General features: G+C 43.1%; 2 protein-coding genes across 3 annotated transcripts; both read left to right on the top strand.

Moving 5' to 3' along the window:
* The first annotated feature begins 944 nt into the window (after positions 1 to 944).
* LOC308669269 (pulmonary surfactant-associated protein D-like) lies at positions 945 to 10417 on the top strand. 2 transcript variants are annotated; one of them, XM_081329897.1, is made up of 5 exons: positions 945 to 1146; positions 3027 to 3202; positions 4331 to 4411; positions 7379 to 7462; positions 9537 to 10417. In XM_081329897.1, exons 2-5 carry the CDS (start codon positions 3043 to 3045, stop codon positions 9914 to 9916), a joined length of 705 nt encoding a protein of 234 aa, XP_081186023.1. In that variant the 5' UTR covers positions 945 to 1146; positions 3027 to 3042; the 3' UTR covers positions 9917 to 10417. The 2 variants fall into 2 exon arrangements, with proteins under 2 accessions (XP_081186023.1, XP_081186024.1); XM_081329898.1 differs by lacking the exon at positions 945 to 1146 and adding an exon at positions 1250 to 1470.
* Positions 10418 to 17430: 7013 nt separating this feature from the next.
* On the top strand, positions 17431 to 24307 carry LOC308668376 (mannose-binding protein-like). The gene is made up of 5 exons (XM_081328248.1): positions 17431 to 17577; positions 17926 to 18127; positions 19304 to 19411; positions 20368 to 20451; positions 23600 to 24307. The coding sequence occupies exons 2-5, from the start codon at positions 17935 to 17937 to the stop codon at positions 23971 to 23973; spliced, it is 759 nt and encodes a 252-aa protein (XP_081184374.1). The 5' UTR covers positions 17431 to 17577; positions 17926 to 17934; the 3' UTR covers positions 23974 to 24307.
* Positions 24308 to 24879: the final 572 nt, after the last annotated feature.

The following is a 24879-nucleotide window of genomic DNA, read 5'->3' as shown; positions in this document are numbered from 1 at the left end:
ACTGGAGGAGAGAGTGAGAAGGGAGAGAAAGCAGTGTGTGTGTGTGTGTGTGTGTGTGTGTGAGAGAGAGAGAGAGAGAGAGAGAGAGAGAGAGAGAGAGAGAGAGAGAGAGAGAGAGAGAGAGAGAGAGAGAGAGAGAGAGAGAGAGAGAGAGAGAGAAGACAAGAAGCAACGGATGGAAACTAATCAAGGAGAGAAGCAACCTGGAACTAAGGAGAAACTTCCTGACAGTTAGAACAATTAACCAGTGGAACTCCTTGCCTCCAGAAGCCGTGAATGCTCCAACCCTGGAAGTTTTTAAGAAGAGACTGGACATCCATTTGTCTGTAATGGTATAGGGTTTCCTGCCTGAGCAGGGGTTGGACTAGAAGACGTCCCTTCCAACTCTGTTATTCTATTCTATTCTGTTCTGTTCTGTCCTGTCCTATTCATTAATATTATAGCAATTTCACGTTAAGATTTTACAGGATCATATGCAAGAATAATCAATCTTATGCACAAAAAAAAAGCCATCCCAAACTAGCCATTTTAAATGTTTATTAAATCAGTGACATTGCAGTACAATTGTAAATTTACTTTCTTCCTTTGCATTATTAAAATAGCTCTATTCTTGAGAGACAAAGTAAAACAGTTTCAGAACAAGAAGAAAATCCCACATTTTTTTTTTTAAAAAAATCTATTTGGGCCCACGAGGAAAGCAAATAATTAATTGTGTCGATGGAAATAAGAAATACTTGATGTAAAATCGTTGGTGATTCCTTTCTAAATCTGACAGTGGGTTGAGAAGCTCTAAAGACGTTTCGGCAAGACTGAGAATGGATTAAAAATTTATCCTTAAATATTTGCTTGCATGAGCTATAAGGAGCCAGAATACTCCTTGCTTATGCTTCAAAACTTCCCGACAATACCTGCTTTGTGATTGTTTTACAAGAGTCAATAAGGAAACAATGGGGGTGTCACAGCCCTAAGTGACACGGATCTGGGCTGAAAAATGTGGTTTGAATATTGTGACTCAGAACATTTATTCTTAAAATGTGAATGTGAAATGTGAGACCTCATTACATAAGCCATGTGTATAAATTGAAACCTTAAAAGTCTACAAAATTATTCTCCCCAAGACGGCTGCCAAACACGGGAAATCACAAAGTAAGTGATCTGACTTTTGACTCAACCCTGAAAAAAATAATACTTCATGTAAAAAAAATAATCACTGGTGATTTTTTTCTAAATCTGTCAGTCAATCAGCTGAGAAACTTTGGAGACATTTTTGCAAGCCTGGGAACAGATTAAGGGTTTATCGACGTTAAGTATTTACTTTCGCCAACTATAAAGAGCTAGAGTTAACTTAAAATAAATGGCCGCTGTGTTTTTCTATGCAGTCTGCTGATTTTTTTTTTAGACAGATGTAGAACTAAGAATTTGTTTGATTGAGCAATCAAAATGGTTGTCTTTAATTACTGGAAGAGAAAGGTAAGCCTCATTTCTATGTGCTATTTAAGCATGGGCATTCCCCTTTTGCAAGGCATGACTTAACTCCGTGTATACTCTTTACAGTAATGAGGGCTGGCATTGAAACAGGTACTTTCTTATTTCATCAATTATTGGATGGATAGATAGATAGATAGATAGATAGATAGATAGATAGATAGATAGATAGATAGATAGACAGACAGACAGACAGACAGATAGATAGATAGATAAATAGAGAGAGAGAGAGATGGATAGTGTTCTGAACCAGCCCTCTTCTCGCACCCCTAATCAAAAGAAGAGTCTGGAAAGCGTCCAAGGCTAAAAGGCTTCTGCCAAGATTTAATTACGCAGTTAACAAAAACACAAGAGCTTGTCTTCTCAAGCGGAAAAAGTTGCTTTCAGCAACCAGCCCCTCCCCAAACACTTCTTTTATAGAGAGCTCAGGGCGTGGTCTCCCTGTGCCTCCTCCCGAGGAGTCCCATAGTCTTTCTTTGTTTGTCCCTGCTCGTCTGCCTCCTGCGTCGGGCGTCCTTGAACAGGGCCAGCTGTGGGTCATCATCCTCCGCACTCTCGGGCTCACACAGCTGAGAAGAGGTCCCCGGCTGAGGACTCTGCAAAGCCTCTAAATCATCATCAGCCGGTTCGTTTCCCTCCTCCCCCACATCTGAGTCCTCCGATACATCGGACCCGGCTGTCGGACCCACAGGCTGGCCCTGAGTCACAACAGATAGATAGATAGATAGATAGATAGAGATAGATAGATAGATAGATAGATAGATAGATAGATAGATAGATAGATATAGATGGATAGACAGACAGACAGACAGACAGACAGATAGATAGATAGATAGATAGATAGATAGATGGATAGACAGACAGACAGACGGATAGACAGATAGACGGATAAACGGACCGACCGACAGACAGACAGACAGACAAACAGATAGATAGACAGATAGATAGATAGATAGATAGATAGATAGATAGATAGATAGATAGATAAGAGAGAGAGAAAGAGAGAGAGATGGATAGATAGATAGATAGATAGATAGATAGATAGATAGATAGATAGATATAGATGGATAGACAGACAGACAGACAGACAGATAGATAGATGGATAGACAGACAGACAGACAGATAGACAGATAGACGGACCGACCGACCGACAGACAGACAGACAGACAAACAGATAGATAGATAGATAGATAGATAGATAGATACAGATACAGATATATAGATATAGATATATAGAGACACAGAGAGAGTGAGAGAGAGAGAGACAGAGACAGACAGAGACAGACACAGACACAGACACAGAGAGACAGAGAGACAGACACAGAGAGACAAAGAGACAGAGACGGAGAGACAGAGAGAGATAGAGACAGAGAGAGACAGACAGAGACAGAGACATGCACTAATATTAGTAAGGAAATATCTGTAGGCAACCCAACAAGGAGTTCACAATCAACAGTTCAGGAACTGGTTCCATATTCAGTAACTCACAACCCATGTAGGATAACTTGTTTTATATTTATTTATTTTTTTGTCATCTTAGGCCAAACATCCAAATAATGCTGGCATTGCTAATGCTTCTTCAGCTGGCCTCGGAGGTCTTGCTCCAAGAAACCTCCCAATCAGCTACTTCTCCTCAAGACTGGCTGCAAAATGCATGCACGTTAATTATGTGCGCACCTAAGAAAGGGAATCCCAGAACAGAAATGGCCATTCAAGGTATCTAAATATCTGCGTGAGAGTGTGCTGCTTTGTCTTTCTACGCATAAAAGGAGGGTGCAGATATTTTGGGTTAGGACGCTGAGCTTGTCGATCAGAAGGTTGGCAGTTTGGCAGGTCGAATCCCGAGTGCCGCGTAACAGAGTGAGCACCTGTTACTGGTCCCAGCTTCTGCCAACCTAGCAGTTCGAAAGCATGTAAAAATGCAAGTAGAAAAATAGGCACCACTACGGTGGGAAGGTAACAGCATTCCATGCCTTTGGCATCTAGTCATGCCGGCCATATGACCATGGAGACGTCCTCGGACAAGCGCCGGCTCTTTGGCTTTGAAACGGAGATGAGCACCGGCCCCTAGAGTCGGAAATGACTAGCACGCATGTGCGGGGGAACCTTTACATTTACCTATAACCCACTGAGCCAAGTTCGGCTATCACGAGGAAAGGTTGCAGAGATATGAAGTAGAAAATCCAAATTTTTATTAGGACAGTACAATTACTAAAGCAACTCAATACTGTAACTGTATTGTTATTAAATGTACTAATCTCAGATCAGCCATTTTGAAAAATGCCTTTTTTCTCAAATAAGTAGAAAGTTCAGATAATCCATAATCGGATCCTGATACAAAAATTTTGAATCTGTGTGGAGAAACAGCACACAGATTCAAATTATTGGATCGGGATCTGATTTAGTCGTTTGGACGTTCTACTTATTTGAGGGGGGAAAACTTCAAAATTTACTAGCAGTGAGTAATTGAGTTACTAATACACTGTGGTTGGAGCCTAAGCAATAATTCAGTAATGCTTACTAATGCACATAGGTGTTTGCTCCAACCCATAGTTCTGTCATTAATGTCCACACATCAGGTGCGTCATTGTGTGGTTTGTATGATCGCACTGTGACTTGCGAGGTCTCCCTGGCCCTCCCACACCCAACCAGTGGAGTAGAAGGCTTAGCAAGAACTAGGAAGTAAAATCTGAGTAGTGGCGACAAAATCACTACATGATTTTAAAAGTTTGAAACGTTAGTGCTATGTGAGGAACTATGGCTGATAAATGATGCTGTGGGAATGGAAATTCTTCCTTTGAGTCATTGAACCCATTCTGTCTTTTTCTTAAAAAATATCACCAGGACTTCAACAGTTTTCAAGTCCATCAGAACCTCGGGCTACCTCTGGGCCAAATAGAGATAAACTGTGGAGAGAAACAAGAGGTGAGATTCATTTTCCGGACAAGAGATTTACTATGTTGAAAAAAAATTACTGTGAGTCTACCCCCCATTCCCCAAAATAGGGGACTGAGAAAAATTAGGAGAGAGAAACAGTAAAGGAAGGGGAAGGGAATTATTTACAATGCGAATACCAACGGGACATAGAAGGGAATTTAACTTACCACACTGTTTATTCATTTATTCTATTTATTAGGCTGCCCAACCCACCTGGGTGTGTGTGTGACTCTAGGCAGCTTACAATCATTAAAACCCAGAGTTACTTTAAAACAATAAATGGTGGCACTGAATTAGTTAAGACGGACAGAAATGGAGAGCAAAGGAGCGAGATGCACATGGAGGTGAGGAAGTGAAGTCCATTAACCACCTCCAAAATAATGTCTCTCCCGCCCCCATCCATTGAGGATCCAGGCCAGTTGACAAAGGTCTTCAGGCCCTTTCAAATTATCCCCTTTTTCTAAATACAGTTTATCTTCAAAACATTCTAGTGAGGACGAGAACCACAAACCGACTCAGCTCTATTTATTTTAGTCAGATTTCTTCTTATACTGAGCCGCAATCCTGCTCAAACCAAATCATAAGATCTTAGAGTCACACACCATTCAGCCAGGTTTGTTTTAATCATTGTTTGCTGACTAAATCATACCCGGCTTTCATTCGCCCATCAAAGGGTACATGGTTGGCTGAAGCCTATCGGCTGGCTTCCAACATCCATGCTAACGTGTTGCAGGACTGCAACAACTGAGCTTTGTAAATCCTGCTCCTATGCCTCAGTGCTGTGTGTAAATCCCACCGCATAATGACTTATTCAATAGACTCTGCCTAGGTTTGTGTTAACTTCACAACCACCAATTCCATTCTTCTGGCTCCTTTTATTTGTACGAGGTCCAAGCAAATGAACTTTGATATCACTGTGGTGAGTAGATCTGGTTTACAGGTCTGGGATTGTTTGAAGGATCAAAATGACAGCATCTCTTCAGCTCTAACAGCAAAGCAACATTATAGAAATTTCTTTTTTTCCCCCCTTTTTCTTTCGCCCATCAATATTCTTAGCTCTTTCCTTCCTGTGATATATCTTCTACTCCAAAGTTTTTAATATTGTTTTAATTGGGCTTATGTAATTTAATCTATTTTAATTTATACTATTTTTATATTATATTTTATGTGGCCCTGTAAACCGCCCTGAGTCCTTCGGGAATAGGGCGGTATAAAAATTTAATTAAATAAAATAAATAAATAAAATAAATAAAATACTCCTCAAAGAAAATCAACAGGGCCTCTTGTTCATCTGTGGTTAGACCATCCCTCACAGGAACATTCCCTTAATTTGCCTTGGCTCACAGGCTTTTTTTAAAAAATTTTTCTTGAACTTGTGCATATTTACACAAGGTTGTTTTATTTCCTGTTCCAAACAAGGGAGAAGTTATTTTACCTGATGAATTTAATGCTTGCTTCTCAGAACAAACATAATTGCGGTCCGTCCGAAATCAAGGAGATTATTTAGAACTCATTATATTCTACAGGGAAAACTTGTCCAACCAGCCTTGAGATCTGCATAAAACACTGGAAGACAGGATATCTATTGTTCAGGGCTGGTGAACTTCCTTCTATCTTATTACAAAGGTTACTCTGCTTCTTGTTCAACCAATAAAGACACTGTGTTCAGTACAGAAAAAAAAATTCATAAGGGAAAATAATATTAGGAACTCACAGAGGTGATGCTACACCACAAATGTTAAATATGCACACAACAAATATCGGTGGTATTAAGTTCCCAAACTCAAGGACATATCAGCTCTGAAATATCTCTTTGTATCATGAATGGACATCTTCTGCATGAATTTTTGAGTCCTCGTTTGGTGAATATCTACACGAGAGACTTCACAAGCAATAGCAATAGCACTTAGACTTATATGACACTTCCAGGGCTTACAGCTCTCTCTATAAGCGGTTTAGACCATATTGCCTCCAACAATCTGGGTCCTTATTTTTACCAACCTTGGAAGGATGGAAGGCTGAGTCAGGAGCAATAGAGCTTAGACTTATATGCCGCTTCACAGTGCTTTACAGCCCTCTCTAAGCGGTTTACGGAGTCAGCCTCTTGCCCTCCAACCATCGGGGTCCTCATTTTACTAATCTCGGAGGGATGGAAGGCTGAGTCCACCTTGAGTTGGTGAGTCTCGAACTGCCAAACTGCTGGCAGTCAGCCGAAGTAGCCTACATCACTGCATTCTAACCACTGCATCATCACGGCTCTTACGAGAATGTATGGTTATGAAGGGCACACTTCCAAAGATAGAATGCCATTGTTCATGATATTCCTAAAAGCGAAATTAGGTAAAGGTGAAGGTTCCCCCGCACATGCGTGCTAGTCGTTTCCGACTCTAGGGGCCGGTGCTCATCTCCGTTTCAAAGCTGAAGAGCCAGCGCTTGTCCGAGGATGTCTCCGTGGTCATGTGGCCGGCATGACTAGACGCCAAAGGCGCACGGAACGCTGTTACCTTCCCACCGTAGTGGTCCCTATTTTTCTACTTGCATTTTTACATGCTTTTGAACTGCTAGGTTGGCAGAAGATGGTACGAGTAACAGGCGCTCACTCTGCTACGCGGCACTCGGGATTCGACCCGCCAAACTGCCGACCTTCTGATCAATAAGCTCAGCATCCTAACCCACTGAGCCACCGTGTCCCTACTCTTCATTTAATTTCAATCATATTTCCTGCTTCAAAATAGGTGAGGTGACCCTCATGGTTTCTTTAAAAAAAACAACACCTAACAAATCCAATCTGAAGTAAGAGTTTTAGGAATGAGGGTCAAGTTCTTGAGTCCCTCTGACTAGATGAAAATGTTCTCCAGAGTCATGGCTGTTGTACGTTTCATTCTTTTCGCTGAGGAATCTCTAATTGAATTTGATATCACTGAGGAAGTCTAACTCAATTACGTTCCCATCCAGAGCTTGAACTTCTTAAACTGCAAATAAAAGAACTTCAGATTCAGATGGGCATTCTCAAAGCTACCTTCATTAACATTCAACAAGGTAAGACATTGGGAAGAAGGGGTTAGGCTCTTCTGGGATGTTTGTTTCCACATCTTGATCTGGCTAACAATCCTAGGGTTCCTTGCTAGGGTTCCCCATCCAAATATTAATCAGGGACAACCTTATTTGGCTTTCAAGGGTGCTCTGAGATCAGTGGCCTCCAACAATGGCTCTGACAACACAACAGACATTCTCTCCTATGGATTTTTCAATAATAATAATAATAATAATAATAATAATAATAATAATAATAATAATAATAATAATAATAATAATAATTGGTAGTAGTAGTAGTAGTAGTAGTAGTAGTAGTAGTAGTAGTAGTAGTAGTAGTAGTAGTTTGGGTGCAATCCCAAAACAACTGGAGCATCACTTGAACACCATTGGCATTGACAAATTCGCCATCAGTCAATTGCAAAAGGCGGCCTTACTAGGAACTGCTTCCATCCTGCGATGAGATCTGTAATACCATCAAACATCCACATCTGCCTATCCCAGGTCCTTGGTAAGGACTCGATAGGTAGACAAAAAGGCCAAATCCAGTCTGAACATCTGGCTGACTATGCGATGATCAATCATCATCATCATGATTGCTAAGTTTGTAAGCCGCCCTGAGTCTTCGGAGAAGGGCGGGATATAAATGGAATTAAAATAAAAATAAAATAAAATCATCATCGTCATCATCATCATCATCATCATCATCAACATCATCATCATCATAATAATAATAAAGTTGGAAGGGACCTTGGAGGTCTTCTAGTCCAACCGCCTGCTCAGGCAGGAAAGTCTATTGTATACCATTTCAGACAAATGGCTGTCCTGTCTCTTCTTAAAAACTTCCAATGTTGGAGCATTCACAGCTTCTGGAGGCAGGTTGTTCCACTGGTTAATTGTTCTAACTGTCAGGAAGATTCTCCTTAATTCTAGGTTGCTTCTCTCCTTGATTAGTTTCCATCCATTGCTTCTTCTCCTGCCTTCAGGCACTTTGGAGAATAGCTTGACTCCCTCTTATTTGGAGCAGCCCCTGATATTAGAACATTACTATCATGTCCCCCCTCGTTCTTCTCTTCATTAGACTAGACCAGGGGTGTCAAACTCAATTTCACTGAGGGCCACATCAGCATTGCGGTTGCCCTCAGGGGGCCGGGTGGGTATGGCCAGGGTGGGCGTGGCCTACTGGGTGGGCGTGGCTGGAGTGTGTATGGCCTACTGGGTGGGCGTGGCCAGCTCTACATCGTTGGCATCAAGGGTGCCTATGGGGGCCCGGGCAGGAGTGGGACAGATCTGAGGGTCTCTGGCAGAAGGAGGGTCTCTGGGCCAGGGCCAAGGCAGTGGGGGCCGTTCCCTCACTGTTTCCAGGATGGCTTCACGGGCCGCATGAAACCACTTCGCGGGCCTGATCTGGCCCCCGGGCCTTGTGTTTGACATATCTGGACTAGACATACCCAGTTCCAGCAACTGTTCCTTATATGTTTTAACCTCCAGTCCTCTGATCATCTGTTGTTGCTCTTCTCTGCACTCTTTCTAGAGTCTCAACCTCTTTTGTACATCGTGGTGACCAAAACTGGATGCAGTATTCCAAGTGTGGCCTTGCTAAGGCATTGTAAAGTGGTATTAACACTTCATGTGTTAACAATTATTTAGTGGGACAACCCGCCTACCGAAGTTGTGAATGCTCTCCTGCCTGAGCATGGGGTTGGACTGAAAGACCTCCAAGGTCCCTTCCAACTTTGCTATTCTACTCTTCTCTACTCTATTCTATTCACCAAAGTTCAACACTAAGTTGGTGTCAGATAAGGACCAACAAATCCAAGATAAGATTGCACTTGGACTGTTGGTGGGAATGTAATGCCTCTAAGCTGACTATTAGATGACAGATTTGCTTTTTGATTCAAAGTTATGTTGCACACTGCAGCATAGGCCCATTGTTTGATTAGCTATTTCCCAGACCACTTTTTATATTTTAGTGAAAAACTTTCCATTATAGTGCCATCGATGTAATCCTGGCACATTGGCATGTTGCAACATAAATAAACATGGCATTTCAAAGCTTTACCCTTCTCTTTCCTTCTAGCTGTCCTGGTCCCCAATGGAGCAATTGTTGATGATAAAATGTTCAAAAGAGTTGACACTAAGGGAGATTTCCAGGCCGCCAAAAGCAGCTGCGGACACATGGGTGGCAATCTTGCCTTGCCGAGGAATGCGGCAGAGAACAGAGCCCTACAAACAATAGTAGAATGGCGTAAGGAACAGGCAATTCTGGGCATCACTTACAGGACACCTGGAAACAAGTGTGAGGATCTGAATGGCCATCCACTAGGATATTACAACTGGGCTAAAGGGGAACCGAATAACCTTGGCTACGAAAAATGTGTGGAAATGCACCCAGACGGATACTGGCATAATAGAATTTGTGAGCTTGGCTGGTCAATCATCTGCGAATTTAAAATCTAGCAGATGCTGGGTTGGGGGAAAGAAAAGAATTCTGACATAGAGTTGAAAAAGAAAGCTTACTCTGTGCATCATAGAGACAGTCCAGTACAGAGGTAGGCAACCTTGGCTCTTTTTATGACTCGTGGACTTCAACTCCCAGAATTCCTGAGCCAGCGTGGCTCAGCTTGGAAACCTCTCCATTTCTCCTCAGCATGGCTGGCTCAGGAATTCTGGGAGTTGAAGTCCACAAGTCATAAAAGAGCCAAGGTTGCTTACCCCTGGCCTAATATATGGTAAGTAAGTCTTAATCCAATAGTTTCCTCTGTTTTCAGCAAGAAGATTTGAAGTCAAGTTTTACTCCGTTGACTTCAGCCTTGTCATTCCAACAGAAGTTGCCTTCTTCTAGCATTTCACTCAAACCAACCATCTTGGAATCCTCAGTCCTCCTCTGAAGTTGGGAGCAGACTTGATGCTGCTTAGCTTTTATGATCCATCATCAGAGAGTTGTTGCCAGGGCTTTTTTTCTCATAGAACACTCAGAACGGCGTTCCGGCACCTTTTTTTGCAAAAATAAAAATAAAAAAAGCTCCCTCTGAAAGCCTATTGCAGGGCTAGGCAATCTTGGCCCTCTTTTATGAGTTGTGGACTTCAACTCCCAGAAATCCTAAAGCGAAAAGGTTTTATAAAACCCAGCTGAAGGCCCAGGACTGAGGCAACGGCATGCGTGCCCACAGAGAGGGCTTTGCATGCCATCTGTGGCACACGTGACACAGGTTTGCCACCACGGGATTAGGAGATGCCCGTGGAAGGTAAATCATTGAAACTGGAGGGCTTTGAGTAGAAATAATCTTTTGAAGGAGGCCCCATTTTTCCCCCCTCATTCAGAAAATAAAACCAGCCTGGTTCACAGCATTCAGCCAAGTAATGAACAGCTCAAATGAAACCCACAGCATGATTCAGATCCGGCTTACAATGCGCTCCTTGCAAATTGCATTTGAGAATCAGTCTTAAGTCAATACTTAACTCTTTATAGTTTTTTTTTCCAATTTGTATTCTCTGAAGTTTATGCAATATTGATCTGAATACAAATTGTAAAATGTCCATGGATTTTGGGAAGAATACTCAGATGTTCTATGGTTTTGTTCAGAACTATTCAGTTTTACTGATTTATTGCATTGAACATCAATCCCAGTGCTACTCAAGGCTGCTTCATTGTTCTATGTCGTATTACCATGGTACTCAAGAATTTTCTGTTGGTTTTTTTTGTTCTGATCACACACAAACACAAAACACAGAGACAAATGCTTTCATGCTCTGGAGAATTGCATTTCAAAGGCCTTTGATGTCTTCATTTCAGACTCAACTGCTTATGCTTTTCATATACATGTATGAATAAGATCTAAACCTGGAGTGACAAAGTACAACCAGAACATTCTCCAAGTCTGTGAATTTTAAAGCTATATCGCCAGCGTCTATACTTAAAGTTCGTATCTTTTTTCATTGCCATGCCTTTTTCAAGGAACTTTAGCACACTGTCCCATATTGTTCCCACTGTCTGATCTCTTAATAAAATTCATTTCTCCTTGGCCCCATTCTCCCTTTCCTGCTACAAAAAAAAGTCAATGAAATAAATTGCCTACACTACCGCACCATTTGTGTCCTTAATTAACGTTCTGCGCATTTCTTTTTCCTTTTCTTTGGTGGGCTAAAAATTAAAAAAAACACAAAAATCTCAGTGGTTCCTTTGAGAGGAAGCCGCAAAGCTGTCAGTCCACCTTTCCCTCTGAAAGTATTCACCACGTGATGAGCTTGTGTTTAATGTTTTATTGATACTAAGCAAGGAGACTCAAGGCTGCTTATAATGATGTACATCAGGCATGTCAAACACAAGGTCCGGGGGCCGGATCCGGCCCGCGAAGTGGTTCCATGTGGCCCGCGAAGCCATCCTGGAAACAGTGAGGGAACGGCCCCTGCTGCCTTGGCCCTGGCCCAGAGACCCTCCTTCTGCCAGAGACCCTCAGATCTGTCCCACTCCTGCCCAGGCCCCCATAGGCACCCTTGATGCCAACGATGTAGAGCTGGCCACGCCCACCCAGCAGGCCATATGCACTCTAGCCACGCCCACCCAGTAGGCCACGCCCACCCAGTAGGCCACGCCCACCCAGTAGGCCACGCCCACCATGGCCATGCCCACCCAGCCCCCTGAGGGCAACTGCAATGCTGATGCGGCCCTCCATGAAATTGAGTTTGACACCCCTGATGTACATAATACACACCTGCATATATTTTGGGCTGACAGCGCCCAGTTTTGGGTAGTGGGTCGAGGCAAAAGTTTCATCTTGAAAAACCTAGTCTAGATGAATGACTCCTTGTAAATTGCAAGAAAAAGATTAGTTTTATTTTGGTTTCAGCTTCACCACCCCGAGCCAGAAATAAACTTGCATGAAGCTCTCTAGCATAAGCAAGGTTGAGAGGATATAAATCTCTAGAGTTTATTTCAGAGAGATGGCAGATTGTCAAAAGCACCTCTGGTCTCATGCAGTGTTAACGAGACATCTTTGGGGGGGAAAAAACAAGAACTGCCAGAAGATTTTGCAACAGCTGGATAAAAAGCAAATGTAAGGGGGTGGGGGTGGGGTGGGGAGAAGGAGCATGGATTGTTTATATTTCTTACCAACTGTATAAAAGTGACTTTTCATATAGTATAATAAAATGATTTTGCAACTTACATTAATCTTTGGCTTTTTCCTCCCCCCTCCCCCCCTACTTCTGTACAGGTAAAACCTCTGAAAAAGTAGCTTATTTTGCTCATTTCCTGTCCAAAGGTCTGGAAATCCTTCTGCAGAGAAAGTACATCTTTTTGAGACAGGTCATTAGTGCCAGGATGCACAACAATATCAAAGTCCTTACTAGCATTCTTTTTTTTTTATTAAAGAGTTTTACAAAAAAAGATTTTACAATACATATCCCCAAAAACCACCCACCCCAAACCACCCCCCTTCCCCCCCACTTCCCAGGGTTATAGATATAATAATCATATTCTAACTAAAAATTATCCATAATATAAAATTTACCAAATTCATAATGTGCTTTAACTCCCCTTTAACATAGATACAAACAAAGTACTAACAGTAAAATTAATAACAATATCCCTCTAAAATCTACTCATAAGCTAAATGGAACTTTTTAGTCCCATATTTATTCTGAATATAATCTATCCATCTCCTCCAAACTGAAATATATCTTTCTTGTGAATGATCCTTCAAATAAGCAGAAATCTTAGACATTTCTGCAAGATTCGATACTTTAAACACCCATTCTTCTATAGTGGGCAAACTATCCTTCTTCCAATATTGTCCCACCAGTAACCGTGCTGCTGTTATCAAATTCAACATCAAATTGGTTTCTTTAACATCACAATCTACAACAATGCCCAATAAAAACAATTGCGGAGAGAACTTTATCTTTCTCTTAAAAATCTTTTGAATGTTCCACCAAATTTTAACCCAAAAACATACTAGCATTCTTGAGTATCTTAACAAAGCACCCCTTTTCTCTGCTGGCAATAGAGCACCAGGCAGACACCTCTTGTCTTTCCAAATCTCCACATCCTTTTCTTAAATGGACCCCTCTTGCAATTGACTCACCAACCAGAAGGTGGCTTCTCTCTTTAGACACCTTACTCACCACCCATGGCTGATTTGCAACACCTGAGTCGGGCCTTCTGTTACCAAGGACAACTGCTTCCTCATGGACCACAACGCCCTGTTCAGCTGAGTCACCATCATTATCACAAAACAGCTGGACCTACCACCATAGTATCAAGTTCAACAAAGGCAGGATATCTGCTATGCAAGGACACCACCCAAAGCTTCATGTTTATGGTCCACCGCTGGACACTGCCAGCTCCAACCATTGTCCACACTGCCCTTCTCCTGTGGGGTGTTTGTGGGAGAAGGAGGCAGCTCAGCAGAACACAGTAGCTGAGTTGGCCCACTAATATCAGCCTGAAGAGCACAAACTAATAGAAAAAGCTGCCCACGTAAACTAGCCATCTCCTTACAAATAGGACAAATATCCAAACTTAAAAAGAGAAACACACACACACACACACACACACAAACAGCTGCAAAAGGCGAACTCCATTGAATCAAACCAGACATTCTCAAATAAAATAGCAATAACACAAGCACTCTCCAAGGATGAACTTCTGCTGTTTTCAAAGTATTGATGTTTAAGACTGCACTTTTGCTGAGATGCACGCTTCTGATTAGATCATATTCTCTTGCAGCCTTCCCGCTTTATTTATTTATTTATTTATTTATTTATTTATTTATTTATTTATTTATTTATTTATTTATTTATTTATTTTATTAGATTTATATACCGCCCCTCTCCAAGGACTCGGGGCGGTGTACAGGGCAATTAGATATGTAGTTGTTTGGTTCCTACGCTGTTAGGCATGCAGGCCATCAGCTTGATCCAATGGACCTAGTCTCAGTTCTCTCCAACTTGTGTTAAGCCTCTCCTCCCAGCATCAGAGCATAGACTACTGCAATGCTTTGTACATGGGGCTGCCCTTGAGGACCACTCGGAGGCTCCAGCTGGTGCAGAATGCGGCCGCGCGAGTTGTGTTGGGGTTCTCCCGATACTCCCATGTCACACCTCTACTCCGTGAGCTGCATTGGCTTCCAGTTGCCCTCCGGGTGAGATTCAAGGTGCTGGTGATGACCTATAAAGCCCTAAATGGCATGGGTCCAGATTACCGACGGGAGCACCTGCTGCCGGCGTCGACTTCCCTTCGTCCAGTGCCCTCCCACAGAGAGGCCCTCCTCAGGGTGCCGTCGGTTAGAGAGTGTCGGCTGGCGGCCCCCAAGGGGAGGGCGTTCTCTGTGGGCGCGCCAGCCCTTTGGAACCATTTACCGGTGGAGCTCCGGACGGCTCCTGACCTTCGCTCTTTCCGCCGTGACCTGAAAACTCACCTATTTGAACAAGCCGGCCTGGTCTGATGGGTTTTGGGGTATTTTAATTTGTAATTTTTAATTAATTATTTATTGTAATGGGCTAGTCTATTTAATCTCATTTTTAACTTTTGTATATTGTACTTTTATTGCATTTTATTGCCCTGTACACCGCCCTGAGTCCCTCGGGAGAAGGGCGGTATAGAAATTAAATAAATAAATAACTAAATAACTAACTAACTAACTAACTAACTAACTAAATAAATAAATAAATACATAAATACATAAATACATAAATACATAAATACATAAATACATAAATACATAAATACATAAATACATAAATACATAAATACATAAATACATAAATACATAAATACATAAATACATAAATACATAAATACATAAATAAATCCTCTGGTGCTATGCAAATGCAATCAGTGACTTAATGCCCGGCTGGCTAGCTTGATCCAATGGACAAAGTCCCAATTGTCCTCAACTTGTGTTGAGCAACTCTGCTACTCTGCAGATGAAAATGTAAATGAAACCAGTAAAAAAAGAAAACTAAAAATGCAAGAAAGGGGTGTGTGTGTGGGGGAAATGTAAAAAGAATAATAGAAATTGTCTTCCAAAGTAGCTTCCAATCTTCTTCACAGCAGTTTTCAGCAAAGGCTGTATAATCTTGTCTAATCATCAAAAATCAAAAATCATAAGTTCATTTTCTTTCCTTTTTTTATGTAAAAAGTCCATAAGGGATTTCTAATAATCAATTGTCATAAATATTATCTTTTCCCTGATCAAAGAAGTCATTTTGGCCATCTCAGCAAGTTCCACCATCAACCATTCCTCCACCGTGGATAATGCTAAGTCTTTCCATCTTTCTATATATACAATAATCTCACTGTAACTATCACATACAAAAACAACGTTATGTGACATTTTTTTTCCAATTGTTTGTCCACCAATCGCAAGGAGAAGACTTCTGGTCTCAATTGTGTATTAATCTTTAAAGTCCTCTGAATTTGAATTCAGAATTTTCTACTTTTTTTTTTTACAGATTCACTAAACATAACAAAATGTCCCTTCGTTTCTGTTCAGATTTCCAATGTAATGTTTCAAGTGCCTTTATACATTCTGTACAATTTGTCTGGTGAACAATCCCAATGTTACATCATTTTTTTTAAAAAAAAATCTCTTTACAGCTACAACATAACAAAAATGTAAATCCTTCCATCCGCACATTTTCCCATGGTTCTGTCTGAATATTCTAACCAAAGATTTTAGCTCATTTTATCATATATGCTTTCACTTCTGTTACAAACGTCAGTAAAACAAAATGTACATTTTAGCAGTCACATGTTCATCATTCCTATGCAATTCTATTTCATGTTCAGTTTTGCAATGTTGGAAACCATAAACTCTTTTTCCTGCTTGAAGCCCTTCTAATAACTGTAAATAAGAGAACCACTGACAATTATGTCCCTCTACTACCAGTTTTCACCAGCTTCAAAGATTTTGAAAAAAATTCCAAAAAAGAAAAAAAAGAACTAATGTTTGGTTAAAAGGGACGCTGAGCTTGTCGATCAGAAGGTCGGAGTTTGGCAGGTCGAATCCCGAGTGCCACGTAGCAGAGTGAGCGCCGGTTACTCATCCCAGCTTCTGCCAACCTAGCAGTTCGAAAGCACGTACAAATGCAAGTAGAAAAATAGGGACCACTCCGGTGGGAAGGTAACAGCGTTCCGTGCGCCTTTGGCATCCAGTCATGCCGGCCACATGACCACAGAGACGTCCTCGGACAAGCGCTGGCTCTTCGGCTTTGAAACGGAGATGAGCACCGGCCCCTAGAGTCGGAAACAACTAGCACGCATGTGCGGGGGAACCTTTACCTTTACCTTAATGTTTGGTCAGAAATACAAAACCAACTATAATTCAGGGTTAAGCACTCATTCAACTAAGCCTTGGGAAGGCCAAGAGGAATTGATAAACTCTTCCTGAGAGGAAAAATGGTTAAAAACAAAGAGGCAGATTAATTCATGGACAGTGAGAAAGTTATCTTCACTGGGATAAATTAAGATTGTTTAAAGAAGGACTCTGAAAAATATCTGCTGCTCTGACGTGCATTCTGCTTTGCGTTTTCCCAGCTTATTTACCCCGGGAGCTTCTTCGATGAAACAGTTTGAACCTGGATGTAACAAATGCAAGCCTCGGAGTTGCAAGATCTGTTTTGTAGACTCAGGGTCTCAAAAGTTTGACCCCCTTTTTTACACTCTGGGTAATTGGAGAGGGTTAAAAGCCACATATATCTTTAAGCCACCCCTTGCACTGCTCAAAAGAGTTGGATTGAAGTGGTTTATAAGCCTAATCAATCAGTCAGTCAGTGAGTCAACTCTAAATTGACTGACTGACTGACTGATTGGAATTGAGCCCTGTGCAAATTGATCTGACCTGGCAACTGACAATGGTTTTGTAATAAATAAATAGGGTGAAAGTTTACACTAAGAGGCTGCATGCATGCCAGTAAGCGGAACTATGCAAAGTTTAGTTTTGCAATCCGATATCTTGAGCAAGAGCAGAAGTAACGTGAAACGCACATCTGCCTGGGTTTTTCTCTTGTGTTTTTTTTCCTGCTGTTGAAAAGAGAAGAGAATTTATTCTATCTGGATCAACCTTCATCTTTTTCCAGGGTGAAGGAACTGCTCTAGCTGATCGAGGAACGCTCTGGTAAGCAACGCTGACTCCATACTCAACTCAAACTCTGCTTTGTAAATGTTTATAGCAATTCTCCTTCTATTCTCCTTCTCCCAAGATGCTTGAACCAAAGCATTCTCTAAGATCTGGAGAACCTAGGTTGAGTGGCTGATTAAATTGCTCAACAGTGTTGCCACTTGGTTTGTTTATTTATTTATTTAGCACACGTCACCTCTACTTGATGAATGATGTTGACAGGTATGTAGCTTTGAACATTATCCAGATACCCCATTGCGATTTATTTTGGTCTCTTAACTCTAAATCATGAATCAAGCCACCTCACCCCAAATAATCTCTCCTTAACTTTGTTCTTGATCCGAGGTACCAACCATGTTTTCCCTCCGACTTTTCAAGACTTTGCTGCTGCTCTTCTCAGGAGCATCGTTGGCTTTGGCTGCTTCTCCAGAGACAAGGAGTTGGGATACAAATTCCTGCACAGTGTTGGCTTGTGGCAACCCAGGAGTTGCTGGTTTGCCAGGAAGAGATGGAAGGGATGGGGCCAAAGGAGAGAAAGGAGACATAGGTATAATTTCTGAAATCTTTCTCTCTCCCTCTCCCCCTCACTCTCTTTCTCTCTCTCTCTCCGTCCCTCTCTCTCTCTCTCCTCTCCATCCCTTTCTCTCTCTCCATCCCTCTTTCTCTCCATCCCTTTTTCTCTCTCTCTCCATCCCTTTCTCTCTCTCTCCCTGTCTCTTTTTCCTGCTCTTTCTCATACGCATATACACAGTGTGCTCATTGCATAGTGCTATGTAGTTAATCTTATTCCTGTATTTAAACAAAAAGAAAGAGAAGCTTTAACAAAGTTATAGATTCTTCTTCATTTTTTGACATGTTGGAAAACTGTCAGCTAGGCTGGAAGGAGGGAGTAAGTGAGGACCTAGCTTAGAGTCTTCCATAGCAGTAAATGTCATAAACGTGGCCTTCCCCCAAGATCCATGAAGTTGGTCCATCTGGCCATTCCGAGGGGAAGAAGGCAAGAGTCTGGGGGAAATTCTAGAATAAAGTTGCTTACTTTAGATATCTGAGAAATGGCTCCAGTTGCTTGTGCCCAATAGCCTGTCAGAATCAGAATAGAGCTGAAAGGGACCTTGGAGGTCTTCTAGTCCAGCCCCTTGCTCAAGCAGGAGATCCTATGCCATTTCAGACGGTGGCCGTCCATTCTCTTCTTGAAATCCTCCAGTGATGCAACTGATTCTTCAGCCTAGCACAGACATGTCAAACACAAGGCCCGGGGGTCGGATCCGGCCCGTGAAGTGGTTTCATGTGGCCTGCGAAGCCATCCTGGAAAGAGTGAGGGAACGGCCCCCACTGCCTTGGCCCTGGCCCAGAGACCCTCCTTCTGCCAGAGACCCTCAGATCTGTCCCACTCCTGCCCAGGCCCCCATAGGTACCCTTGATGCGAACGATGTAGAGCTGGCCACGCCCACCCAGCAGGCCATACGCACTCTAGCCACACCCACCCAGTAGGCCACGCCCACCCTGGCCACACCCACCCGACCCCTTGAGGGCAACCGCAATGCTGATGCGGCCCTCAATGAAATTGAGTTTGACACCCCTGGCCTAGCAAAACATCCTGTCATCGGCAAACATCTTTTCGAGTTGGAGATGTCTGATGGATAGATGCTGCAAATTTGGGGAAGGGGATGGCTGTTTTGGGAAAATGGAGTCCAAAACAATGCTGCTTTGTCTCATACCCTAGGCCTCCAAGTGAAGGGTCAACAAGGAGTCCCCGGAAAGGCTGGTCCTTCAGGACCAAAGGGAAACACAGGAGCCCCAGGCCAGAAAGGACAAAAAGGAGAAATGGCAGGTAGGAAACTATTCTTTGAGGGTGAGTTTTGCCTGCATGAGAAGGACGGGGAGTTTCTGATATTTCCAAGAAGAGCTCAGATATGGGGGAATGTTGCAATGTCCATCAACAGTTCTGTCTTTCTTGCTTTGCTAGCCTTGTGTAACTTCTAGCGGGGAGGAAATCCTTGTCTCAAATGTCAGAAGAACAAATGCAAAATTCTTAGTGGTTCTAATTCAACAAAGATCTGAATTCCTGATTCAAGAGAGAGTCAGGTTACCTGGGTCAAACTGGCAGCAACTTCTCAATTTATAACTTATAGTAATTGGGCTAGGCCCAAACCAGCATTTATTCTTCGTTTCTGTCTAGCAGAGTGAGCGCCTGTTACTCGTCCCAGCTTCTGCTAACCTAGCAGTTCGAAAGCGCGTAAAAATACAAGTAGAAAAATAGGGACCACTCCGGTGGGAAGGTAACAGCGTTCCGTGCGCCTTTGGCGTCTAGTCATGCCGGCCACCTGACCACGGAGACGTCCTCGGACAAGCTCTGGCTCTTCGGCTTTGAAACGGAGATGAGCACCGGCCCATAGAGTCGGAAACGACTAGCACGCGTGTGCGGGGGAACCTTTACCTTTTATGAATATAGGGGCTTCGTTTGCTATAAACTGTTTCTCGTTGGGTTGTTTATTGGAGGGGGTGGGGGCTTGGTCTTCACAGTGCAATACAGATTTCTCTGGTCTAGATATAATAGACCAGGGAGTCCAACCTTCGCAACTTCAAGCCTTGCAGGCTTCAACTTCCAAAACTCCCAAGCTAGCATGGGAGTTGAAGTCCGCAAGTCTTAAAGTCGCGAAGGTTGGACACCCCCACCCTAAACAAAGAAAATGGGTGTGGGTAGAGAGTGGCTGAAAGAGAAAAAATGTTTGATTTAGATTTCCTTTTCTCTGTTGTTGTTGTTGTTGTTGTTGTTTTTCTCTGTAGCTGTTGATCCTGTTCAAAGGCAAGTTGCTGCTTTGGAAAAGACGGTGCAGATGTTACAAGCTCAACTTAGCAAAAGCCAAAAGAGTAAGAAAGGCTATGGGCATGGACGGTGTTTGCTGCTGGATGGTGTTTGTGTGCAATATCTGGGGGTTTGGGCAGAGAAAGTAATCATGAGCAAGGTGGCCAACTCAATCCCTTCAGTTCAGTGAAGAGGAGAGTAAGATTCTACCTTTAGGCAAGAAAACCAAATGTTTGGCTTAGTAGTAGTAACTGAAAGAGGGGTCAGCGAGTCTGAGTGGACGACCACTTAAATATAAGCCAGCAACATTGCAGCCACCAAAAAAGCCAACTCGGTCCTAGGATGCACTAACAGCGGGATAGAATCAAGATCACGTGAAGTGTTAATACCACTTTGCAATGCCTTGGTAAGACCATACTTAATTTTATTTTGTCAGGTAGGGCCCAGTGTTACAGAATAACAGAGTTGGAAGGGACCTTGGAGGTCTTCTAGTCCAACCCCCTGATCAAGCAGGAGACCCTCGACCATTTCAGACAGGTGGCTGTCCTGTCTTTTCTTAAAAACCTCCGGTGATGAAGCACCCACAACGTCTGTTCCACTGGTTGATTGCCCACACCGTTAGGAAGTTTCTCCTTAATTCCAGGTTGCTCCAGTTTCCAACCATTGTTTCTTGTCCTGCCCTTTGGCAACCCTTCAAATACTGGAACACTGCTATCATGTCGTCCCTAGTCCTTCTTTTCACTAGACTAGACGTACCCAGTTCCAATGGTTGGAAATTAATCAAAGAGAGAAGCAACCTGGAATTAAGGAGAAATTTCCTAACAGTGAGGGCAATTAATCAGTGGAACAGCTTGCCTCCAGATATAGTGGGTGCTTCATCACTGGAGATTTTTAAGAAGAGGCTAAACAGTCACTTGTCTGAGATGGTGTAGGTTCTTGTTCTGTACCAGCCTACTACCGGCCCTGCAGAAAAGGCAGGGACAACCCCTTTACAAAACGGCAAGAGGCTGGAACTAAGCCTGCCAAATTTATTAACATAAAACAGAGCAAACAGTGCAAACAGAGCAAACATGAACCATGAAACAGGAGCTATTCAAACGGTTGCCTTCAGCAAACCAGCCCTCCCACACATTCCCCTTTTAAACAGTTCAGGGCGTGGCTTCTCTCTGCCTCCTTCCAAGGTGCCCCATTGCCTTCCTCTGTTTACTCCTGATTGACTGCCTCCTGCGTCGGGCATCCTTGAACAGGGCCAGCTGTGGGTCATCTTCATCCACGCTGTCAGGCTCACACAGCTGGGTCTCCATCATGACCAGATGGGAGGGGCCTGGCTGAGGGCTCTGCGGAGCCTCAATACTATCCTCAGCAAGCTCTCCAACACCCCCCTCCTCCTCCTCTGAATCGTCTGACCCAACTGCCGAACCCACAGGCTGACCCTGAATCACAACAGTTCTCCTGCTTGAGTGGGGGGCTGGACTAGAAGACCTCCAAGGTCCCTTCCAGCTCTATTCTATTCTATTCTATTCTATTCTATTCTATTCTATTCTATTCTATTCTATTCTATTCTATTCTATTCTATTCTATTCTATTCTATTCTATTCTATTCTAGTCCTGTGAATGTTCGTCATATGTTTAACTTCCAGCACTCTTTGTTGCTCTTTTCTGCACTCTTTCCAGAGTCTCTACCTCTTTTTTATAATATGGCGACCAAAACTGGATGCAGCATTCTAGGTATGGTCTTACTAAGGCTTTATAAAGTGATACTGAGATCCTGTTTTGATCCTACTGGATCTTAAGCCTATCTTCTGGAGTGTTTGGTATTCCCACCAGCTCTGTGTCATCTGCACATTTGATGAGTTTCCCCTTCTCTTCCCTCATCTAAATCATTTATGAAGATGTTGAAGAGTACTGGGTCTCAGACAGAACTTTGGGGGTGCCCCACTGTTTACTTCCCTCCTTGTAGATCCAGTTATACATACATCCATGTAAGTGTGATCTGCCCAGTGAGGTGACAATGTTTATTTGTATTAGCTGATCTCAAAAGAAACGCCAACAAAAAAAATAACAAGACGGCACCGTCCATTTTTTAAAACTTCCATTAGATATTGATCCTGACAACTTTTCAAGCCACATAGATATTTCCCCCCCCCCTCTATCCACCCCTTGCTTTTTGAATTTCCAAAAACTCCTTGAAGAGCATTCAAGATATTTAAACTTGGCTGCAGATAAATAAGAATGCCTGCAGGGAATATAATCAATGAGCAAAGTGCTTTGCAGAATACACATATATCCAGTTCCTGGAGGGGAAAATAAATCAAACTAACAACATCTCTATAAGGAAGGCAGAAAAGCTGTAAGGGTTAAGATGTCTATAGGTAACATCATTGCCCAACTAAGCCCTAATGGTTTCTGGACAAAACTGACCTTTGCATTTGTCTAGATCCAGTTACAGCAGAGGTCCCCAACCTTTTGGACACCAGGGACCGGTTCCTTGGAGAAAGGTTTTTCCATGGAGCAGAGAGTGTGTGGTTTTGTGTGCTGCCTGCATCCCACGGATGGGACTTTGCTTGTTTGTGTGGACCAGTTGCTGGCATGCTGCAGCCCGGTACCGGTCCATGGCCCAGGGGTTGCGGACCCCTGAGTTACAGGATTGGAAAAGATGAGCTAGTCCTTGCATGAAGAATAGTCTTTGCTGGGAAATAAACCACAGTGAAGAAGGCAGTGACAAACCCGGTTAGCTGGTGGAGCTGGTTAGTCCTTGCATGGAGAATAAGCTTGGCTGAGAAATAAACCACAGTGAAGAAGGCAGTGCCAAACCTGGTTAACTGGTAGCCTGGTTAGTCCTTGCATGGAGAATGGGCTTGGCTGAGAAATAAACCACAGTGAAGGCAGTGACAAACCTGGTTAACTGGTAGACTTGGTTAGTCCTTGCATGGAGAATAGCCTTGGCTGAGAAATAAACCACAGTGAAGAAGGCAGTGCCAAACCTGGTTAACTGGTAGCCTGGTTAGTCCTTGGATGGAGAATAGGCTTGGCTGGGAAATAAGCCATTATAAATCATTTTGATATGGTTGCCAGCTAAATCCCTAAACTAAGTTAGAAGGAGATCTGTCAATGTGCAGCTTCAGGGTTTGCCCTGAGCTGTGTCTATTCATTCGCCAGAAGCTGTTTTCACGGTGATTAATTGATTTCTTTATTTTTTCCCCTGGAGCCTAGTCTTCGCCATGCAGGGGGTGACCACCGTCGGAGGGAAGACCTTCGTTTCAACGGGTCAGAGTGAAAATTTCGCAAACGGGAAATCTCTCTGCAGCCACGCTGGGGGTGCTCTGGCAGTTGCCATGAATGTGGCTGAGAACACGGCCTTGACGGCAATGGCCAAGAGACTCAACAAGTACATCTACCTGGGTGTGAGCGATCTCCAGACGGAAGGCAAATTTGTGTATTTGAATGGGCAGCCGGTGAGGTACACCAAGTGGAAAAGTACAGAAGCTAACAACTTGAACGAGGAAGACTGTGCGATACTACTCCAAGATTCCCAATGGAATGACATCAGCTGTGATCACCAAGCACTCATCATTTGTGAACTCTGAGCTTTAATAATAATAATAATAATAATAATAATAATAATAATAATAATAATAATAATAATAATAATAATAATAATAATAAACGATGATGATGATGATGATGATGATGAAACTGCGCTAATTGGAACATCTTACATTTTAAGGAGATACCTGGTTGATACCTAGGATGCTGGCAGCAACCCACGTTAATCATTAGTGCCAGTCAGTTTGAATGCTCTGTTGACTGAGGTTCATGTTTAATGAATAAAAGTTTTATAATATAATAAAGTTGGAAGGGACCTTGGAGGTCTTCTAGTCCAACCCCCTGCTCAGGCAGGAAACCCTAAACCATTTTTACAGTGGTTCTCCTCCTATCTCTTGGGACGTTCGCAGTCGGTGTTGGCAGGGGGGCAGAGGTCGACCGCGAGGTCTCTCATTTGTGGAGTTCCTCAGGGGTCGGTCCTCTCGCCTCTCCTGTTCAACATCTACATGAAGCCGCTGGGTGAGATCATTCGTGGCTTTGGAGTTGGGTATCATCAGTACGCTGATGATACCCAACTTTTCTTTTCGACCCCAAACCACCCCAGTGATGCCCTCAACGTGATGTCCCGTTGCCTGGAGGCGGTTCGGGTCTGGATGGGGAGGAACAGACTCCAGCTCAACCCCGACAAGACTGAGTGGCTTTGCATATCTTCATCCCGGGTTTATTCGGACATTCCACCTCTAGCTATGGGGGGTAAATTATTACCCCCCGTAGATAGGGCTCGCAACTTGGGGGTCCTCCTAGATTCAGGGCTCGCCTTGGAAGATCATATAGGAGCCGTGACTAGGGGGGCCTTCGCACAGGTTCGCCTGGTGCGTCAGTTGCGGCCCTATCTTAGCCGGGATGATCTATGCACGGTCACTCATGCGCTCGTGTCCTCTCGTCTG

The sequence above is a fragment of the Vipera berus genome, assembly GCF_964194415.1.
Source record: "Vipera berus genome assembly, chromosome: 5".
NCBI classification, from domain to species: domain Eukaryota; kingdom Metazoa; phylum Chordata; class Lepidosauria; order Squamata; family Viperidae; genus Vipera; species Vipera berus.
This window is presented reverse-complemented; position numbering and strand designations above follow the sequence as displayed.